This window comes from Vollenhovia emeryi, unplaced genomic scaffold (assembly GCF_000949405.1).
Source record: "Vollenhovia emeryi isolate VEMERY1.0 unplaced genomic scaffold, V.emery_V1.0 DF939153.1, whole genome shotgun sequence".
In the NCBI taxonomy this organism is placed as follows: Eukaryota; Metazoa; Arthropoda; class Insecta; order Hymenoptera; family Formicidae; genus Vollenhovia; species Vollenhovia emeryi.
In genome coordinates, this window is record NW_011967213.1 from 1,168,138 (window position 1) to 1,188,975 (window position 20,838).

At 45.5% G+C, this 20,838-nt stretch overlaps 4 protein-coding genes across 5 annotated transcripts in view; 2 read left to right on the top strand and 2 right to left on the bottom strand.

The window, feature by feature from the left end:
* Positions 1 to 6,405, bottom strand: part of LOC105565350 (heparan sulfate glucosamine 3-O-sulfotransferase 5) — a 39,627-nt gene extending 33,222 nt beyond the window's left edge. The window contains exon 1 of the mRNA XM_012018469.1: positions 5,991 to 6,405. The gene's annotated coding sequence lies outside the window, so the exon portion shown is untranslated. The remainder of the gene's footprint in view (positions 1 to 5,990) is intronic.
* A 1,772-nt stretch (positions 6,406 to 8,177) lies between these two features.
* Positions 8,178 to 13,096, top strand: LOC105565351 (probable protein phosphatase CG10417). Its single transcript, XM_012018470.1, has 6 exons — positions 8,178 to 8,482; positions 9,227 to 9,506; positions 9,669 to 10,476; positions 10,567 to 10,699; positions 10,866 to 11,321; positions 11,438 to 13,096. The coding sequence occupies exons 1-6, from the start codon at positions 8,372 to 8,374 to the stop codon at positions 11,675 to 11,677; spliced, it is 2,028 nt and encodes a 675-aa protein (XP_011873860.1). The 5' UTR covers positions 8,178 to 8,371; the 3' UTR covers positions 11,678 to 13,096.
* A 1,633-nt stretch (positions 13,097 to 14,729) lies between these two features.
* On the bottom strand, positions 14,730 to 18,282 carry LOC105565353 (BTB/POZ domain-containing adapter for CUL3-mediated RhoA degradation protein 3). Its single transcript, XM_012018473.1, has 4 exons — positions 18,110 to 18,282; positions 17,524 to 17,836; positions 17,053 to 17,251; positions 14,730 to 16,994 (listed from the first exon to the last, which is right to left on the bottom strand). The coding sequence occupies exons 1-4, from the start codon at positions 18,270 to 18,272 to the stop codon at positions 16,803 to 16,805; spliced, it is 867 nt and encodes a 288-aa protein (XP_011873863.1). The 5' UTR covers positions 18,273 to 18,282; the 3' UTR covers positions 14,730 to 16,802.
* Positions 18,283 to 18,736: 454 nt separating this feature from the next.
* On the top strand, positions 18,737 to 20,759 carry LOC105565352 (intraflagellar transport protein 20 homolog). 2 transcript variants are annotated; one of them, XM_012018472.1, is made up of 2 exons: positions 18,737 to 18,871; positions 20,277 to 20,759. In XM_012018472.1, the coding sequence occupies exons 1-2, from the start codon at positions 18,748 to 18,750 to the stop codon at positions 20,441 to 20,443; spliced, it is 291 nt and encodes a 96-aa protein (XP_011873862.1). In that variant the 5' UTR covers positions 18,737 to 18,747; the 3' UTR covers positions 20,444 to 20,759. The 2 variants fall into 2 exon arrangements, with proteins under 2 accessions (XP_011873862.1, XP_011873861.1); XM_012018471.1 differs by having other exon boundaries at positions 18,737 to 19,119; positions 20,277 to 20,355.
* The last annotated feature ends 79 nt before the right edge of the window (positions 20,760 to 20,838 follow it).

Sequence of the window (20,838 nt, forward strand, 5' to 3'; positions counted from 1 at the left end):
GTGTATATTCTAAATGTGCATTGTTAAGTGTAAATTTTAAATGTCATGTATATATATATTTAAATGTCACATATCAATTAGTTTTTAGGTAATAATTTAAACGATAGATACCGTTTACAAAGAACGAATATGAGCGTGTACTTAAAGAAATGTAATTTTAAGAAATCATTAGACAAATTGAATTGAAATATAGAGTGGAGACTAAATTCAGTTATCGCTAACAAATCTACATATTGCTAATTACTATTCTATTTTAAGTTTGAGAAAGCAGTATTTAAACAGATAGAATATAAACGTATTGCATATTTAAAGACATTTCATTATTAGAGAAAATAAATTTAGAAATACAATGAATATTAATGTCAACATTGCTAAAATAAACCGACATATTGCAAATTACGTCTATATTAAATGTGAGAAAGCAGTAAAAGCAATTTCAAATAAGTAAAAGTGTGTGTTACCTTAAATCAATATAAAGTACAAGACAATTATCTTTCAAGTTATACATCAGAAATGTCGTAATAAAAGATAATATTCAAAAATCCTTAACTTTTTAATGTTCAAAAATCTGTTCTTAAACTCTAAGCTAAACTTTTCACATAAATGATGATTTTTCTTTCAAGACGCCACCGGAAAAATGTTACGAGTTTAAAAAAACTTAGCATATACATGACTTCTCGTGAATCGATAAATTGCGAGGAACAAAAAATTCAGATTGCACTTCACGTAAATTAAACTTTATTTGATTACCTCCGTTAGATCGCGATTGCAAATATGACATGGCGAATATCAAATTGACTGTCAAGTTCTATTTAATGGCTCGTATCGCGATAAATATGGAGAGAAAAAATATATTCGCGCCAACGCGCATGATTAATTTTCTCGAGGCTGGTTCGGGGCTCGGTTCTTCAGCAGAAACGCGAGTATAAATACGGGCCTAAGTGTTCTTTTCTGTTCTCGCGTGATAGAGTTAATCATTTTCCCAAGCAGCAGCGAGTCTTATAATTCTTCGCAAGATAAACGAACACTTTATAGATGTGGTAATTTTCATACTGTGAGAACCGCGCGGTCCGAAGACCCCGTGGGTAGCAAAGTTTAACAACCGCGCTCGTAAAATAACAACGCCTACGTGTAATGCAAATTCATTGAAATAATATGTATATAATAATGGGATAATAAAATAACAAATAATAGATAGAATTTTAATAGAAATTGCGAATGCAATTCCAGCTGTTGTGTTTGCCGAGATTAATTTGTAATTCGATTGCGCGTGCCGCGCGCATATTTTTATCAATATCTGTCAACGAACTACAACGGTAGTGACGCTAGTTCCATTGTTTCCCAAATAATAAATATGGAAAAAACATATTCGCGAACGCGCGTGATTAATTTTCCGGGCGGCGCAACATGGCAGCTGTGCAATTTTCGCGATACGAAGCTCGCAGCGGAACAATAAACTAGTTTACATGATTTGCGAGACGATACTGTAATAACAGTGGAAACTCGACATGGACTCGTGTCTAGTAAAATGCCAACCGTTAACTAATGCTTTTGCACGCGAGGGGCGGTCACAAAGACAACGGAGGGAAGAATGCCTCCCCCCCCCCGCGCGCGAAAGGTCAAACGAATATATCCGTCGTCGTTGATCCCAAATTATTTTTTTTGTTTTCGCGCGAGGGGCAAACGGAGGTCCAATAAGCGGCGATTCTATATTTAACTCGAAAAGATTTACACGACAAAACGTTCTAACCGTTTAAACTGTCTGACGGGAAGTAATATTCAACGTCACGTTAATATTTCACTGATGTGTCACGTAATTTTTATCAGTACAACGCTCGATCAAATCCAACGATAAAATTAAGATTGCAGTGTAATTATGGTTCTAACTGTTCGTACTATAATTTGTAAACTATCGATTCACAACCGACGTCAAGATTGCACGGAAGTTACTCATTGTTTAAATCAAATCTGCCGCGTTTAAAGTTCCTTTCGTGGAATGTAACCAACGTAATTGATAGTCTTCGGCATAAAATATGACATATGCGAAAAATACAAGTTATCTTCTTTTTCCGCGACAAGGGAAGGCGAAATTAACGTTTGATAGATGCAATCTACTCTTATGCTCGACATTTACAGAGCCAATCTGTTCGAATTCGGCTAGTCGCACGTTTTTCAATTCAGGAAAATAGTAACGATACCTTATTTTGGCTTTTCTCCCCTTCGCGATCGAGTCGAGTCGACAATATAGGCAATGAAGGGTGAGCGAGATACTTAAAAAATTTCTTTTTCATCAATTTTGCACGTTCGCCTCGGAAGTGGCACCACTTGAAACACAAGTATCGCCTTCACGGGGTTTGAAAGCGCGGAGTTTGCGAGGCGCTTTGGAATCGCTCGTTCGCGAAAATCACCTTATTTTTCGCAAGATTATATAAATTTGTATTTCGTTCACTTTTGCCGCCGATTCAAAGTAGCTTCTTAATTCTGTCGAACAGTGTTCAACAGGGCCGGTCAGCATTGAACACGATCGAAACGCTTACGTTACAAATCGCCCGGACTTTTGTTTAATTCCGACTTGTAATAAACATTGATTTGATTGTAACGAAAACTGTCTAAATCGCTAGCTGTCCAAGTTGTGCTGCGATTTTTATTCGGCGCAGAGAGAGAGAGAGAGAGAGAGAGAGAGAGAGAGAGAGAGATATATATATATATATATATATATATATATATATATATATTATATAATCGCCGTTACTTTCCGAGCATCCTAGACCGTAATTATCGCGGATTTCGGCCAAGAGCAATCTGAACAATTCATTCACGAGGAAGAACCGAGGAGGAAACTCTGCTCGTTACATGACATAAATATAACACGCTTTATCTCGCGCATGAAACTAATTGCGCGAGGACCCATAGATATTCTACGGATTAAAGGAGACCAGATAATTCGTCCCCGGCTGGACGAGAAAATGACACAAATATTGTAAAATAAAATCTGCGATTGGCTGGAAGGTTGCACTCAACGACCTGGAAATATCAAGGACGACTGTCACGACGTGACGTAAGATATCCTTTGAAACCGACAGTTTTTACGTAGAATGCATAAACGGCGGATCGTATTTGTCGTCCCCTTACGTGCCCTCAGTCGATCGGAAACGCGTTCGAGATCAAGAGGTTGGCAATTGTGATTCCCAAAATTATAAGAATAGGGAGTCGAATCGCGAGAGGGAAGAACGTCTTCTTCACTTTAAGAATACGAGAGAAGTGAAACAACACGGAAACTACACACGCGAATACATGAAAGCGATAAAGAAATAGATGTCGATTCGTATTTTGTGATCATCAGTCGCGTTGCGGGATTAAACTAAGAAGCAACTCGTTCGACGTCAACATGACGAATCGCGAGATTCCGACTGCTCCAATTAATCAATACGACTTTGTAAAATTGAGGGGAAGTAAAATCGAACGTTTGCGAGCCGCTGCTGCGCGAATTAATTTTGCGAGCGTCGCCCCCGGAGAAATTTACGAGCGAGAGAAACCCTTCGCGGAGTCATTTCTAATATCTGATGTATTTCTAAGCTCGAATTCGCTCGTCTATGGAGCACTCGTCAGCGCTTCTCTCGCGCGGCTCAATCGGAAGCGAATTCGTCGAACGGCGCACACGTGCAACAGTTTGCACGGGGCAAACAATGACTTCCAGACGGGCGGATCAAACGGGATAATTAAAACCAACGTTGTAAGATTACGGCACGCTTATTCCGCTTCGCATTTGGACACTTGCCATCGGCCTCCTGCGAGCGGCACTTCGCAACTTGTCGCGAGACAGAAACTCCCGCGAAGCAAATTGAATAAAATCCCGTCGGCGCGCACACGCGATGTATTCGCACATAATCCTCCCGTATCGCTTAATTTATTTTAACTCGATTAACTCCCGGAGACGCGTCTTAAAATCCCATCCACGCGAATCCGCCGCGCGGGGCGCGTCAACAGCGCAATTGGGCAGCGAAGATTAGAGGCGAATTCGCGTATGCCACGCTGAGAAGAAAAAAAATTAGGAAAATATTTCTTGGCCGCGGCCACAGATTGTCAAATGTTTATTAATTCGCGTAAACATTTGTCAGCTTGAAAAAATATATATTTCGATAAATCACGTTCGCTCAGCTGAAAAACATATTTGAACCAAAGAAATACCGTCAATACTAAACGCATTTGGTAACGGGAACAATGTTTTTTTTTTTTCCCAGTGCACGGTTAGTATATCCTACTTTCGTGCTGAAGTAATTGCGAAGTCGCGACACGTGCGAGTTATTCTCCTCGCTCCTCCCTGGTGAGAGAACGAGCGTCGCCCGGATGCTTCGCGTAGCGAGAGAGATTAATGATCTCGTCAGTGGTAGAGACAACCGCTTGCGACGACGGCGGGGCAGTGGATGACGGCGCGTCGGGCCCGGCGTTGCGTCGCGTCGCGTCGCGTCGGCGGGCCTGAGGGCAATGTCGTAACCGTTTACGTCTCCGTCGTAAGAGTCCAAGTCAACGCACAAAGCATTGTCGCAGACGTATGTCGCCTTAAGGTCGTTCTACATTAAGTTGCAAGCAATCGCTGGCACGTCCATATTGTCGCAAGTCGCGAGAAATTTGCGATTTGAACTTCTACATTGCAGTCGTAAAGTCACAGCCAATCAAAGAAGAGAATGTTGCTATATGACTCATTTTATTAATATATAAAATTTTCTGACCGATCAAGAAACACGAGAAACTAACGAGCTATCGACCAAGCCAAACAGACACCATGACAGTGAAGCTCGATGTTCATTGGCCGTTGCAAATCGCAGAACACTTACGTCCAAAGCAATCATCATCGTCCCAGTCTATATGACTCATTTTACTAATATATAAAATTTTCTGACCGATCAAGAAACACGAGAAACTAACGAGCTATCGACCAAGCCAAACAGACACCATGACAGCGAAGCTCGATGTTCATTGGCCGTCGCAAATCGCAGAGACGCAAATTTTGGATTTGGTCAAACCTTGCGACTGGCGTTTGCGGACTGCATTACGATCGGAAGTAGTGCCGCTTGCGTTCATGCGATTGGTTACTTGCGACTAATGTAGAACGACCTTAACGGAATCATAAAAACGACAATCTTTCTGCTCAGGCCAGTTAAGGCCTGGTGTCCACGATACTAGTTTTGAGAAATGTGTAAATCAACTTGCAGCTTGGAATACACGTATCTCTCTCGGACTTGGATCCAAATTCTAGCATCGCGGACGCAGACCTTTGGAGATAGCCCGCGCCTCGCGTGATAACAGATAAATGCTCTCGGGAAGAGTTTAATTGCAAAATACGTATATGCGCGGTTAGAAATACTCGTTTTGCCGAGGGGATTGCCCGCGTTTTCCGCTTAGCGCGCGCCTCCGTACGCGAATCCGCAGCGGGACCGTTCGCGCGCGCGATACGAGCGTAAAAGCCGAAAGGTAAAACTTTTCCCGCCCCAAGTTCCGCCGGGATCGATAGGGGAATTTTTCCCCCGGGGTGATCTCGATTAGAAAAGAAATTAGCCGGAGTCACCGTCGGTTTTCAAACTGCATGGCAATACGGGGTACGGGGGACGCTTTTAAGATCGATATAACAACAACAACGGTCCGTCTGCCGAGTGGAGCGGCACGCTGCGCTCGGGAAACCGTAAAGACGAGCACGGGGTGATATCGAGTACCGGAGGCTTGGCTCAAGCCTATCGGTATAACGGCGAGCTCGACGAAATCCTCTTATCCGCAACACGTACGCGCGTTAAGCGCCCCGAATTAGCGGGGTGCGTGCCGCTGCCATACTACCGTAACAACAACCAATCTCCAACCCCGCCGCCGCCACTACCACCACCATCGCCATAATCGCGAGTGTATCTCCGGAGGGAGACGACTCTCGTCTCGGCCCGGAGAAGACGTCGCGCGCAAAGACGCGAGCGTGGGCGCAAGTAAAGCAATGACAGACATACCTGGTCGGGCCGATCCAAGGTCAGGTCACTAGGCCGGGAACGCACGGTGCTGTTCGGGTTGTCCTCCGCTCCCTCCGGCGCTCCGTATCGACAGGTGCGGCGGCGAGCACGATGTGCACGGACGAGGGTCGACGAGCGGGCGTAGCGAGGCTCGCCCCCGTTACCGGGACGGGGTCGAGCCGACGGGAGCGACGGGGACGACGGACGCTCGCCAGCGAGCGCGCGAGAAGGGGAGCGAGACCGGCGCCGTGATCGCGCGACTCCGCGCCGCGTATCCGCTACCGTCTGTCGACCGTCGCGGTGCTGCGCCGTACCACCGAGCATTCGCATCCGGGGGCGCGCGCGCGACCCGTCCTAACCTCCCCGAGCTCCGCCGAACGACTGGCGCGGCGAGCGAGCCCGAGCGCCCGGCGCACTGCTCCGCGCGCACTCCCCTCCACCACTCCCGCCGCTGTTATCCCCACTCCGGCCCCGAACAGCGCGACGCCGCGCGCGGTTCTTCCCCCACCACGGCCCAAGCGCGGCAAGTTCGAAAGGTGCGCTCGCCATTGCGAATCTGCGCGCCTTCTCTCTCTTTCTCTATCTCGTTCTTCCGTCGCGCTCGCTCCGACGCCTTACATTTTCCAACGCCGAACACAGCTAATGGCGACTCGATCACTCTCCGTCCTGGGGCCCGATTCTTGAATTTATTCGAAGAGGAAACGTATACGAAAACTCTGCTCTGACAGAAAAGTTGGTTAAAGCCATGCGAGTAGCCAATCAACTTGCAACTTTTCTGTAAGAGCAGAATTTTCGCATACGTTTCTCCTTCGAATAAATTCAAGAATCGAGCCCCTGATACTTTATTCGACAGAGACAGGAGTTTCGTCTGATCCGCGACATTCTGGAAAATAAAAAATTAAAGAAGAAACTATTAAACTAGTTTTATTACACTTGACAGTAAAACAGCTCTGGTAGTTTTTAATTCTTGTAAAAATTAATGAAATTTTTATGTTTTTAACGTTACTTTGGTCCGCGGAGAGTGTGAAAATTTTGATTGTAGTGAATATTATGTTCGTTCCGCGGTAATGAGAACTATTTTATCGTAACACAAGCTAATGCCATCTTCGATAATGAATGAACATGCTTCGTTATTAAAGTACGTTTTCAATGTTAACGTGTTATTAGTGCGATCAGTTATCGCTCTCACTTTGATACCTGACAAAGACGCGTTAACATTCGAAACTTCCGACGTGTCTTCTTGCATTAGTCCGCCGCTCGATTATTCGAGAATAAATATACAATACATTCACGCAAGAATAACGTTAAGCTGTCCAGCTCGACCGAAGGTGGCACGTATCTACGTGTATTCACTTGTGAGAATCGCATCCATTTCTACCAACGTAGATCAATCTTAATCTCGGTTCAACGTACAATTTTTCTAGTTCCAAGAATAAAAGGAAACGATAAGAGGCAAGTTGGACCGAGATTAAAGTTAATCTACGTTGGTAGAAATGGACATTAGCGGGTCAAAGTTTCACCACGGTACAACTAGTAGGTCCACTCTCTGTCGGCCCCTTTGATCTTTGCGCTCCCGATCACGTGGTATGTCCCGCCATTATTTTAGGCAGCAATCCAGCGACGTACGGCGTGAGTTCACACAACCACACGTCCACACACCGACTTTTCTCCCACTGGTCTGCCCAGAACAATGTCGGATGCGCAGAACGGATCGACGCAAAAACGAAACGAATGACGGAGTGGACCTACCAAGTCTTACCGTGGGTTTCACTTGCCGTTGATGTTCGCTCATTTAATTAAATGTAAAATATCTCGACTAAACGGACCCGAGTCGACACTCGAATGTCATTCGCCTCGAACGACGACAATTAGCGATAACCCGCTGGCCTGGGTGGGTGAGGGGGGGGGGATCTCGCAGTTATCTCGGCCGTTCGAAATCCGTTCGATCGATCGCCGCAACGTCGGGCGGCAATTCCGCCGAGGTGCAACGCGCGTTCCTCCACTCGAGCGAGACGATTCCCCGCCGCCGCGGCTGCACGACGAACAAATGCAGCGCGACCGCGGGAGCTTGGAAAATAGAACGGAACGCCGCCGTTCCCTGGCACCCCCGATCCCTACATGCGCACGTTGCTTTAAGTTTGGCGCGAAAGCGCGCGCGCGCCCCGAGTCGGCGCGCGCGGCGCGGCGGTGCAGCGCGGCGGCGGCGACCCAGCTGGCGCCAGCAGCGCGCTGGAAAACAGAAAGCCAAACCGGTCATGGGAGGCTAGTTAACGACCGTGGCACCACGCTTGTGAGTTTCTGGCTTTCTGGCGGAATCGCTGCGATACGTTGTAACGCGGACGCCGCGGGAGTAGCACGACGGCCAGCCGGTATTTCAAAAGATGGGCGCGTACTTGTCGGAGCCGATTACGAAGAAGGAGTCGAGCGACGAGGTGGGAAAGAACGTCGCGTACGGCGCGAGCTCTATGCAGGGCTGGCGGATCAGTCAGGAGGTAAGCGGGAAGTCGCCGCGGCGACGGCGGCAACGGTCGCGACGTGCGCGCGCGCGCGCGCGCGCTCTCTCTCTCTCTCTCTCTCTCTCTCTCTCTCTCTTTCTCTCTCGCTCCTTCTCTCTCTTTCTTCTCTCTCGCTCTGGCTCTCGCCCGCGACCCCGCGTTCCCGAGGCGGCGTGTCTCACCGGCTCCGGTTGGCCCGGTCGTCGGATCGCCGGCCGTCGCCGCGCTCGTCGCCGCGCCGCGGCGCGGCGCCGCGCGCCCGCCGACGCGTCCCGCGCGCGCGGGAGCGCGGCCGACGACGTCCGAGAGCAGCGGCCTCCCGGGCGCAGCATCCGCTCCGCGACGGCTCCCGCGCGATCACGCGCGTTTATTTACCAGCCGCCGAGATAGCTCGATAAGACGGGATCCCGGCGACACGTCGATCAATATTGTCGTTGCTCCGTCGCGGAGATATCGCGTCGGCGATGTGCAACACTCTCTCTCGCCCCCGATATCGCGCGCGGTGTATCGGCTGCTAGATTTCCCTCCGCGGACGGCAAAGTTGTTACGCAATGAACGTTGTTTCTCGCCCGTTGGTCGACGCGACAGGAAGATGTTATCGCGCGGAAGTAAATCGACCGTTCAAGTTTGTACGTCACGTCTCGCGTTCATTGCGACTTGTAAAGGTTTCCAGTACGAGAGAGAGAATCCCGATCGAAGATTGATCACTAACGGCAGCTCTCTGTCTCGCTCTCTTTGCAGGATGCCCACAATTGTTGCATAGACTTCGGCGAGAATGTCTCGCTTTTCGCCGTGTACGACGGTCACGGTGGACACGAGGTTGCGACGTATTGCGCCCGCAACCTACCTGACTTTATCAAACAGACAGACGCTTACAAGAAGGGCGACATCGGGCAAGCTTTAATAGACGGTTTCCTCGGCTTTGACGACACTCTGACGAAGCCCGAGGTGGTCAACGTTCTCAAAGAGCTCGCGGGGACGTCCACGTCGGAGAAGAAGGAGAGCGACTTGACCGAATCTGGTGCGTTTTTTTTCGTATTAAGGATATGCATTATTACGGGATTCACGCTTATACGAGTGCTCTCGCTAATCGTGCACTTTGCAAGCTCTAACTTACTCTTACTCCTTATCCGCACGAGTAAACGTTTAATAAGGTTGTCTTCGTACGTTGCATTGCGTATAGATGAAGAGGAGAATGTTAGTAATCTGTGTATGGAGGCGACAATGCCGTTGGAGCAGGTGATGGCCAAGTATCAGTCAGAGGTGACGAATCCTCATCTCAAGAGTCTCAAGGGCGAGAAGTGCGGTAAGCGCGCATTCGCGAGTCCTTATCTGCGGGGTCGAAGGGGACGGGAGAAAGCGGGCGGCTCGTCCGCCGGCGCGGGATGTTCGTCCTCGCCGTCGCCGCCACCGACGTCGTCGTCCTCGTCCTCGTCGTCCACCCCCGACTGGAATACGAATGAGACTGACGTGAGCAGTTCCAGTCAGCCGTGCGGATCGACCCTGTCCAGCACGGTGGAGCGAAAAGATTCCGATTGCCCGGGTAGCAATGAGGCCGAGCAGGTGCTGGATTCGACGACGAGCAACGGCAGCGCTCACGCGCCTCCAGTGGTGTCTACCGCGGACGTGGAACCCGCTAAATCTATGGATATGCCCGACAGTTCCGAGGATGTGAAGGAGAAAGTCTCGAGTCCGGGCAAGGCGCCACCGTGCGCCGAGTCCAACGCAAACGAGGTGGAAGTTAATGGCGCGGAGTCGAAGAGGATCGGGGACGCGGACAGCAGTAAGGGCGGCGGGGACAACGTGTCGAGCAGTTCTTGCACCCCTGTGGAGAACGGAGACGCGGGTCAGCAAGAGCGGATAACCAGCAGCGGCCGGAGAAGAACTCAGCCTGTGGATCTTTACCAAAGTCTACTGAAAAAGGACAGCGATTCTGAGGAGGACGACGACGACGACGAAAATGATGAAACCTTCGACGGTGTTCCTGAGAGGTATAGGCTTTGCGTTACTTGACGTGAAAAGATTTCATTTCTGCTCGCCCTTTTCAAATTGACATTCCCCCTTTTCCAATCATTTTGCAGTGACGGAGACGATACGGAAGACATCGATGAAGACGAAAGCGATGAAGATGACGAAGACGAAGACGAAGTCGAGGAGGAAGACATAGATGAATCTGATGACGATACGGATGATCTCATGGTTAACAATGAAAAGGTACAGTGTCAATTTTCTTAGAGAATTCATCCAAACTCCCCGCGAGTATCTAGAGCATAATTAAGGAACGGAATCGTTTCTCTTATTTTGGATCGTTAAACGACATAAATATGTTGAAAGCTTGTTAAGAAATTTCCACTCATATAATGATTTCTTTGGTGTGCAGCCTGGTTCGGACAGCGGTTGCACCGCGGTTGTAGCGATACTCAAGGAGAACGAACTGTATGTGGCGAATGCTGGCGACTCTCGGTGCGTCCTGTGCAGGGACGGCCAGGCGATCGAGCTTAGCCTGGACCATAAACCCGAGGACGCACCGGAAATGGACCGTATAGTAAGAGCGGGCGGAGAGGTGACGAGCGACGGCAGAGTGAACGGCGGCCTCAATCTTTCCCGAGCGCTCGGCGATCATGCGTACAAGCAAAACATGGTGTTACCACCCCAGGAACAAATGATCTCCGCTCTGCCGGACGTAAGGCATATTACGATCGATCCGGAGAAAGACGAATTTATGGTTCTCGCTTGCGACGGCATATGGAACTTCATGACCAGTAAAAACGTCGTTCAGTTCGTGCGCACCCGTTTGTCGCAAAATGACGAGAACATCTCGAAAATCTGCGAAGAGGTATGGTATCGCGTTACGAGCCTAAAGGAGTAAAAATAATTTTTAAACGCTGATCGCGCGCGTCTTACTTTCGGCGTGTTTCCTCTGTAATAAAAAAAACCACACGTGTGTTTCAGCTCTTTGATTATTGCCTTGCACCGGATACCCTCGGCGACGGAACGGGCTGCGACAACATGACTGCCGTAATAGTTAAGTTCAAATCACCGGCAACCGCAACTGTTAAAAATAACACCGTTGCCGAGTGCGTTGCGAAGAAGCGATCGGTCTCGCCAGCCGCTGAGGAGAAGAACGACTGTATCCCGGGAGAAAACACGGTAAACCCCTGCAAACGCGCCAAGACCGAGGCAGCTATGTGAATTAGGAGTCACCATGCGTCATGAACTGATCTCCGCGAACGGACGGATGAATGTGAGTTTATGTAAAATTATGTAACAACTTTATATTTACTGTGTAGAGCTGGAACCAATTGGTTATGCAGTAACAGGCACATGAAATAATGTGTAAGGTGTGTTATTGGTCGCTGCTAACAGACTGCTAGATTGGAGCACGTGGGAATGATATTACGTGTAGTTCTCTCAATGATAAATCATTTTTCGACTACAGTAAAATAAATTTTACACGCGGAGGAAAATTTCTTTTTTAAGATCGCATCTTGTGCATATATCTATTTAATGTCTCATAATGCATTATAATCCGTTTGATAATAGAACCTCACATTATTATTCAACATACGAGCTAATACTTTTATTCTTTTGTGTATAATCTGATATTGTAATCCTCAGAACGGAGGTACACAATAGAAAAATGGAGAGGTAGAGATTGCGTATATAAAATGGCAACGTAAAGCAATCTTGATAAAACTCGCAGATGAAAAAGCTCGTTCATTTCTTCACAAGCATTTATTGACACAAAAGTACGATGAATAATACGTGCTTTTATTGTAAATGTATAATCTTTTTTTTAATTTTATAGAACTTGATATATTACTGTAAGTTCCAGTATAATTTTAATATATGTAGCTCTAACAATTTCTAATATACATAAATTTATTAATTGAGACTAATGTTGTGTATAAATGATGCAGTGATACTAAAAGCATATACGCGCAATATAAATTAAGGTTTATTCACCTCTGTTTTTTTCCTTAATTTTATTTTTGTTATTCTATATAATCCATATTTCTTCTTTTTTTTTGTTCAATAGATATTTGATTGTAGCATATATTGTCGAATTCTAGGAATATAAGTATATAAAATCGAAATCGATACAATATATTCTATTTAGTTAAAAAGTCCATATCGAATAAGAGAGTTATCATTTTAGTTTATATATTTATACATGTTTGTATCACAGTATCATTTATTTCAAACTATAATTGTTCTAATCCTTCTAATCGTAATATTCCAGTTGTCTTAATTAATATATTTAAGTTAAATAATTATATACTTAGATTTCTCCATATATCATCCCGCTTGCTCCAGCTGCACTTACAAAGTATATTCCTTGAGTTTTTAGATTACATAGTACATAAATGTACATATTTATAAACGTAGTTTATAGAATTTATATTTGTAAGTCAATACATTTATCTCTTAGTTCTACGAAATAGAATTTATTTTTGAATCCCTGGGTACAGTGGTTGAATGGATGGGTGTGCGAATAGATTAAGATGTTTAAACTGTATTATGTAATTAAGGCAATTGCGTATAACGCGTTACCAATTTGTGATCTTGTCTTAATTATAACGTTAAACAAATACAACAACAACAACAGCAAAAAGGAATATGTACTCATGTTAAGCTACGTCAAGTGCTGTAGTAGTTTGAAACGATCTGAATTTGGAAATTTGCATATGTCAAAAAGTATGTTTTTTGTAAATTTATACAGAGAATCATATATAGAGATACGTCGTAGCTTTGGGAGAACGGCGAGGGCGTTCGTCTTTCAGAAAGAGAGGATTACAATTGTAGGCTCGAAAGTGGCGCGATACGGCATTGTGGCAGACGCATCGACGATTACGGTATTTTGGTAAATTCCGAATACTGATCTTATATTGTATCGCGATGCCGGTGTACTTCGATAAGCGCGGAGTGCCCGCGGCGTCATGGCAGTCGCAGAGAAAATTTCTTTCGGTATTTGGAGAAACGCGAGATATTTATGGTAATATATAAGTGCAAGATATACTTGTAGGATTCCGACGAAACGCAAAATAGAGGGTAGGGCATATTATATCTGGGAGCAAATCTCTGTTTTTCTTCGTGTAACTAACGCGAGCAATGGCGTTCGACGGCTCATCGAAAATTCATTTTTCCGCACTAATTAGGATAAAGGTATATTCGTATATTTTTGCTCTTAGATATCTACTCGTGCCTACGTGTACATCAAGCTCCTCCATCCGAGATCTACCCAACGCGAACGCGAACTAAGAGAGCGCGCGCGTGCGCGCGTTAAGCACTCTTGTCTCTGTAGAACTTTCTTGGTCTAAGAAAATAACGCGATTGGACTTATGAACTAATGTTATTATCTGATGTGGCGCTAGCCGCCAACACACGCTCGTCGTATACTTGAAGAACTATCTCAAGTTCACGTTAAACGTACATAAATCGTAAATAGGCAATACTTGAACAAATAAAGACCTACTGTCATATTTTTTACAGCTAAAGCCTGATTTGCAATGTGCTCTTTGCGTCTAGAAACATTCTATTTTGTAGCCAATAAATGAATACGTGCTTGAAAAAATTTGTTGATAAATCGTACATTATACATTGTCGAAAAATTTGTCAAGTCTTTTGATTTGCTTACGTAAAATAGAATGTTCAAGACGCAAAGAACGCATTGTAGACTAGGCTTTAGACTCTTTCACGTTGCATAAAGATTCCTGTTTCGATCGTAATGCAGAGGTAGCCAGAATCTTTGTGTTCCCACGCATCGTAGACACATTCGTGCGAGAACTGCATTGAAAATTCTGCGAAGGCAAACATTGTAGAAGATAGAAATCGACCCAGTGTGACATATTCATGACAAATGTGACATTTTCTATTAATATATATTCTTCTGTCGACACGCATGTGTAATCACAGTTGTTAGTAGACAGTAATTTCATCGAAGACATTGTTTATGATTAAATGCAAAAGCAATCACTACACTCTTATGTAAACACCGTTTGCAAGATGATCAGTAGCGTATAGATACTAGAGCGGTATCTGGTATCATTCAGAAAGAACTGACGTGCCTTTCCAATTCAGGGGTTGACAACCTCCTCAACATGTGTATGTACATTCGATTCCGTCTCAAGAAGAAAGGTTTGCGCCCCATGTACTGTCTTTAGCTGCAAACTCCGTCATACACTTATGTATAATATCTTGTTTCATAATACATGTCGCTCGAATCAATCTTAATGCTTGTGTTGCATTTCCTCTTTTATTTATTTTTTGTTCTGTCTTGCACTCCTTTTCCGTCTTGCTACAAAAATGGGAAACACGTCAAATCTATGTTGGAATGCGATAAAATACTTATTTAGACTCTATCACACGCATACATTGTATTTGCCGTACAATTTCCTAAATAATCGATATTTCGCGCAACTAACAATCTGGCTTTGCCGGAATTAGATCTAGTTGTTTAAAATTTGATCATTTGGCTGTTATTTACTTCAACTGTCCTTCTTGTATCGTAATTTCCTTTTCAAGTTTGTAATTGTAAATAATATGTGCTGTTTCTTGCAGAAAATCTCTCGATCGTAACAAATTCAAGATATAAATTTCTATTCTATCATCACCTTTCCACATTCAATCCCTTACGATTATTGTCTGGTATATGATCACAAGGAAATCTATAAATTGTTTTATTCAACATGGATATATTCGATTTAATATATAACATACGTATTACAGATGCAAATGAAAAGGTATCCTATGACGTAGGTACGTAACACGATATACATGGTCCCTTTATCAACTATGGGATCTCTCTGATCTTGTATTACTAAAATACACAAGAAGTAATATATACACATTAATATATACTGTGCCAGTGTAATCACAGTTCGTAATTGTTTTACACTTCACTTTCACTTATCTAACATCTTCGGAAAATTGAGCAAACTCACTCTCTATTATGAAATGAAAAACTATGGTTTCCTGATGATCGCATTTGGGTTCAGTAGATATCGGGTTACTCGCATCAACTTCCGATTATCCCTCCGATTTTGTCACACAAGTGAAAGTGTGAATAAGTAAAGAAATCACCGGTATTTTGCATATACGAGAATTACAGTAACTGCGCAGTGAAAAATTATACTTGGAATAACGTGTTAGTAGAAAATTCAAAATCAGATATATTGCATTGCATTCCTTCAAGCCGAAAATTCTGTAAAGTACGTTTAGTATTTAATACGTTTAAAAATTCGAGTGGAGTAACGAAATTGCGCGTTCAAAACGCGCGTACCTCCTACACGCCGGAAACCATATGTTCATGTACAACTGATATTAAACTTCAATTTCTATTTTACTGGCAGTGTGTACTCCGCATCGTCCTCTGTGCAGTTTAATAGAATTCCGGACTTGCTGAGAAACGCACATTCAAATAACACAATATATATGTTTCAAATATATAATACATACGATTTATTGAGATATTAAATTATGCAAGTTTGTAAGAAAGAGTAACGTAAACATGATGAGAAAATTTATCGTAATGATACAGATAATGACGCAAAAGTAGTAAGCAATAATAACTAATAATTATGACAAATTAATATAATAATTAATAATAATGACGGTGACAATGACGGCGACGATGACAATGATAATAAAATAATAATACTTATAACAGGTAACAATGCAGTCCTAGTTTTCGCACAAAACTTTCTTTTTGCAACAATTTGTTTAATCTAAATGACTGCTTAAGAGTTGTCATAGTGTATAAGTTCATAAATAATTTTATCAGTCATCACAGACTGGCAACTTGGACATATTCCTGTTGCGGATTTCATACGATTTGGCACATAATTAGTAAGCGCGTGGCGTTACATTCCTTTCGTCGTTTTCAGGATGAAATCAATCGGGTGCCATTCTTCATCGCACATTTATACATATTTGTAAACACGCTCGTACAGCAAGAACGGCAAAGAAAACTTTGAGACGCGCAAATATGTCATTCTGTTCGACGTGAATTAGGACGACGCATCTTTCCTTATGAATATATTCAACAATTCGAGCAGGACGTTACATGTCGAAAGTAAAGTGATGTGAGAAACGTAGCGAGACGGTTTATCGCCTCCGCGACCAAAGTTAGCTGTGGTTTTCCTCGTGTTCCACGTATTCCAAAAACGAAAGAGAGATTCGACAACCAAGTACCACGTAGCAATCGCGTCTGTTGCGCGTCGGTGCTTCGTCTTTATTTTATGTTGATTCGCGTCTTGAACGATCGAACGACGCTGAGGATCGCGGTGTGCGGTGGATTGAGGAGAACAAGACTGGGTCAGTTGGTGTTCTGCTTGTTGGAGCGGAGGCGAGCCAGGCCCGAGCGCTCGCCCTCCTCCTCGTCGGACGTGCAGGGTACTACGCCGCGCGAGGACGTGGCCTGCATCAACTCCTGATCCGGGCCGTTCCGGTGCTCGTACAACAGAATGTTCAACGTCTCCTCGTATATCCGCGCCTCGGGGAATTCCACCTGGAAGAAAGAACGCAAGTGTATCACGTTGCACGGCTTTAAAACGTCACTGGTTTACCTTGGTGTGCTTCTTGTCGGTCGTGTAGACGATCGAGTGGCAGCAGACCTCCGCCACTTTACGCCCATGCCCGTAAAACGTCCAACAGCAGATCTCGCTCGAGCCGATAACGTCTTTGATGAACAACACTCTGCCGCTGAATCTGAGCGACATCTTGTCGAATAATTCTATGTTCTTCAGTAGATTGTCATCTGACGTACTGCAAGGATTACATTTCAACTCAATTCACTCGCTCCTTAACGAGCTCAACTGTGACAATAATACTGCTACGAGCGATATCGTGACATCTCACTTCCCAGGTACCAGCCGGCTACCTGGGTTACTGATGTTCATTTACTTTTCTCGTGCGTTTCGAATACTAGCCTACGATATAAAATATGTGAAGAAACACGCAAGAGACTTTGGTCGGTATATTTTCGATTGTTTGAGATGTCAAGATATTGGCGACTATCAAGCGGCATCTAACATCACCTCGTGTAAGAATATTTGTTGTTATGCCTATTAATGAGCAGCTTGACCACAGGCTTGATAGTATTGCTTATGAGTAACTGTTCCTCCTTCTGGGAGGTTATGAGGGGCACTCGGCAGATCGGCTCCGCCTCGCGCTCCTTCCGCAGGAGCGCCTGCTCGCAGGACTCGGCCAGCTCGCCGATGCAGTAGTACTTGGCCTCCGCGAGCAGCTCCGCCATCTCCTTGGTGTTCTCCGGCAGCGGCACCGAACCGTCCCGCAGAAAGTTGAGGATCGTCCCGAAATGCTTGCCGCACCGATCGATCAGTATCCAGCCTGCGGGGCAGAGACCGCGGGGTCAGATCGAGGGGACGCAAAAACCGAGGGATTCCTCGCGACGACGAAGGAAAGAACGTGACGAGGAGGTCCTTCCCCTCTTTTTTCCCGTCTCGAATCTAGCGAACGAATCGCCGTCGCCTCCGCTGCGTTGAAGCGACGAGTCCTATCGATCGAGTCGGGCCCCGAGGACCGATCGACACTCGAGGCTCGATCTCGCGGGTCCACGCTACTCCGGAAAGATGCGCGACGCGAGAGGAGGGGGTCTCTCACCTTCGGAGTCGGTGAGCACTTCCATGCGGCCGCTGAACATCGCGCGCAGCATGGTGTCGTGCTTCTGCAGGGTGCCGATGGTGGTGTAATGGAGCGAGCCCCCGATGTTCAGTTTGACATACTCCGACGGGTACTTGATGACCGTCTTGTGCTCGCCCGACATAACGAGAGTTTACGCGCCGACCGAGCGACCTGGCGACGCCGAGGCGAGTACTGACGCGACGGGCGGTGCGAGTCGCGATACTCGCGATGTGAGATGTGACGCGGCGCGGACGGGAGCGAGCGTATCGATCGATCCCCCTTCGAACCGCGTCGCTCGCGAGCGGGATCTCGCGTTTGCGTCGGAGCGGCGCGGGAGGCCTGTCTTCAGCGTCGCGTTGACCCGCGCTGACCCCGGCAGGGCGGCAGAGCCGCTAGCGCGTTGCCATTTCGCTCCATCTCACCGCACGTTTGTCAATCGTCGTACGAGCGCGGCCAACTTCACGGCGAGCAACTTGGCGACGCGCGCGTTGGGCTGAACGTGGCGGCGCGGACCACCGACACACGGGACATCGCCAAAAGTCGATCACTCGCGACCAATCGGAATCGCCCGCGCTCCGCCGCGCCACGTGACGCGACACCAGCCCGCGGTCGAGAAGATGGCCGACTCGCTGGCCAAGTACGGCGTTTACATCGACGACCTGAGCAAGATACGCGTCCTCGAGCCGGAGGCGGCGAATCAGACGCACAAGCTGAGGGAGGAGTGCCAGAGCTTCGTGTCGAGTGAGTCCGACGCCACGGCGGCGCGACGCGACGCACGATCCGCTCGACCGGCGGTACTCACCCTCGCACGATTCCCGTCACCGCGCCGCTGCGCTTGCCGCGTGTGCCTTCGCTCCACGAGTTTCCTGCACAACGATGCGCACGTCTGCACACTCTCGATGGCAGCTAGGACGGCTCTCCAACTTACGCTCACTCGAGCGGCAGAGTTGCTGTCAAAATCCCGTCTGCGCTCTTTATCTTCAATTTCGGTTTAGCTTATTTTTCTATTTATTTTTTTCTCTTTTAAATTCTTAGAACTAGGGAAAGATTGGAATTAATCCAATTGGTCAGAAGTGGACATTAATGCCAGTGCATGGGTATTGTTATTTGTTATAGATTAAAATGTTTATTCGGGAAAGAAGTGTAATTTGAAGATTGTATTTGGAATAATTGTACGAAAGAGAAATGAGTAAAGAAAACGATGCGAAATAAAAGATTTATCTGACACCAAGGTCTGATCTTCCCTTTCGAAGCTTCACGTAGAAACTGCATCCCAATATTTCACAGTCCACCGCACTAAGTTTTTCATTTCTTGGTTAACTGCTAACCAGAGATTAGTGTCGACTCTCCACCTTTTTTATATTAGTTATATTATCTAAGAAGAGATAGAGAATCGACCCTAGTGGCACAATGCATTGGTTAAATATCGGTCCAATGTTATATTAGATATGCATATGTTGTTTAACGTAAAGCCAATATTGGCCATGGAATAAATGTAAATATTGCACGATAATAATTATAAAATATTTGACTTATATTTGAAGTGTATTGGCCAATATTCAACAATGTAATAAGAATATCGGTCTAATATTGTATCAATATTAGACCAATATTGCTAAATAGACATATTGGCTAAATAAGAGAAGCCATCCATCTTACAATCGCTATTTGACCAATATTGACTTTTTTTTCATTGGTTCCAATCCGGCCATGGATCGATATTGAGACTACTAGGATTTACATTAGGTTTGTTTTCCGTTCCTGCACTGGTGAACTAGTGCCATAAATTAGAGTAAAACAAGTATATTTTTCTCATTCTAGCTTACTGCTCCAGTTCACCAGTGCAGGAACGGAAAACATACCTATTATTTCCTAATATTGTGCTAGTAGGGGACTAACTTCTAGCAATAACCAGAAAATGAAACACCAGGCCTAAGAGCCGATTGTTCCAACCGTCGGGTAACTTTTACCCTTTGATTAACATTTCGTATCTCTTTCTAAGGCGAATAATTAGAAAGAGATGAAGGATGTTAATCTGAAGGGTAAAAAGCTGTCCGATATATTGGAACACTCGGTCCTAAATCGTTAATCTCGCCTCAGAGGCACAAATGGATGTTGCGGCGATTGAGAATTTTTCACGTTGCAGAGATTACCGATTTTGAGAAGAACACTGACGAGTTTATTAGGATATTGGACAATCTAGCGAAGGAGGTGGAGAGAGAGAAAATGAAGACGATCGGCGCGCGAAATCTGCTGCGTTCCGTTGGGAAGCAGAGGGAAGCCCAGAAACAACAGATGCAGGTGTTGAAATAGTTACATGCAACTTGGCGTGTATGTTAGTCGTTTAAGCAGTGCAGGTGGTGTTCGTGAGAAGTTATGTTAACTTAGGCCCGGTTTCACCAAACGTCGCTTAACTTCAATCATAGTTTAATTCACGTTTGTCTCTTTCTAAAGTAACAGTTGGAAAGAGACGCAGAACGAAGTAAGCTAAGCTTAACCCCTGGTCCACAATCTTGCTTTAAGTAAGTTGTGAGCCTTAAGCCGTAAAAAATTAACCAGTCGTAGGTAAGAGTGAGGGGAATAAATGCCTGTGATTGGTTAATTTCTTACGGCTTAAAGCTTACAGCTTACTTAAAGCAAGATTGTGGTCCAGGGGTAAAGTTAAACGACGTTGGTGAGAACGGGCCTTAAGGCCTGTGTCCACGATG

What these genes read in the sequence shown, in the direction of transcription:
- LOC105565353 (XM_012018473.1), bottom strand. Translation starts at nt 18,272, where the DNA reads ATGTCGGGCGAGCACAAGACGGTCATCAAGTACCCGTCGGAGTATGTC. An exon ending in AGTGCTCACCGACTCCGAAG is followed by an intron (nt 17,837 to 18,109) that starts GTGAGAGACCCC and finishes TCTGCCCCGCAG; the next exon opens with GCTGGATACTGATCGATCGG. An exon ending in CCGACAAGAAGCACACCAAG is followed by an intron (nt 16,995 to 17,052) that starts GTAAACCAGTGA and finishes TCTTTCTTCCAG; the next exon opens with GTGGAATTCCCCGAGGCGCG.
- LOC105565352 (XM_012018471.1), top strand. Translation starts at nt 18,748, where the DNA reads ATGGCCGACTCGCTGGCCAAGTACGGCGTTTACATCGACGACCTGAGC. An exon ending in GCTCTTTATCTTCAATTTCG is followed by an intron (nt 19,120 to 20,276) that starts GTTTAGCTTATT and finishes TTCACGTTGCAG; the next exon opens with AGATTACCGATTTTGAGAAG.
- LOC105565351 (XM_012018470.1), top strand. Translation starts at nt 8,372, where the DNA reads ATGGGCGCGTACTTGTCGGAGCCGATTACGAAGAAGGAGTCGAGCGAC. An exon ending in GAGCGACTTGACCGAATCTG is followed by an intron (nt 9,507 to 9,668) that starts GTGCGTTTTTTT and finishes CATTGCGTATAG; the next exon opens with ATGAAGAGGAGAATGTTAGT. An exon ending in TTCGACGGTGTTCCTGAGAG is followed by an intron (nt 10,477 to 10,566) that starts GTATAGGCTTTG and finishes ATCATTTTGCAG; the next exon opens with TGACGGAGACGATACGGAAG.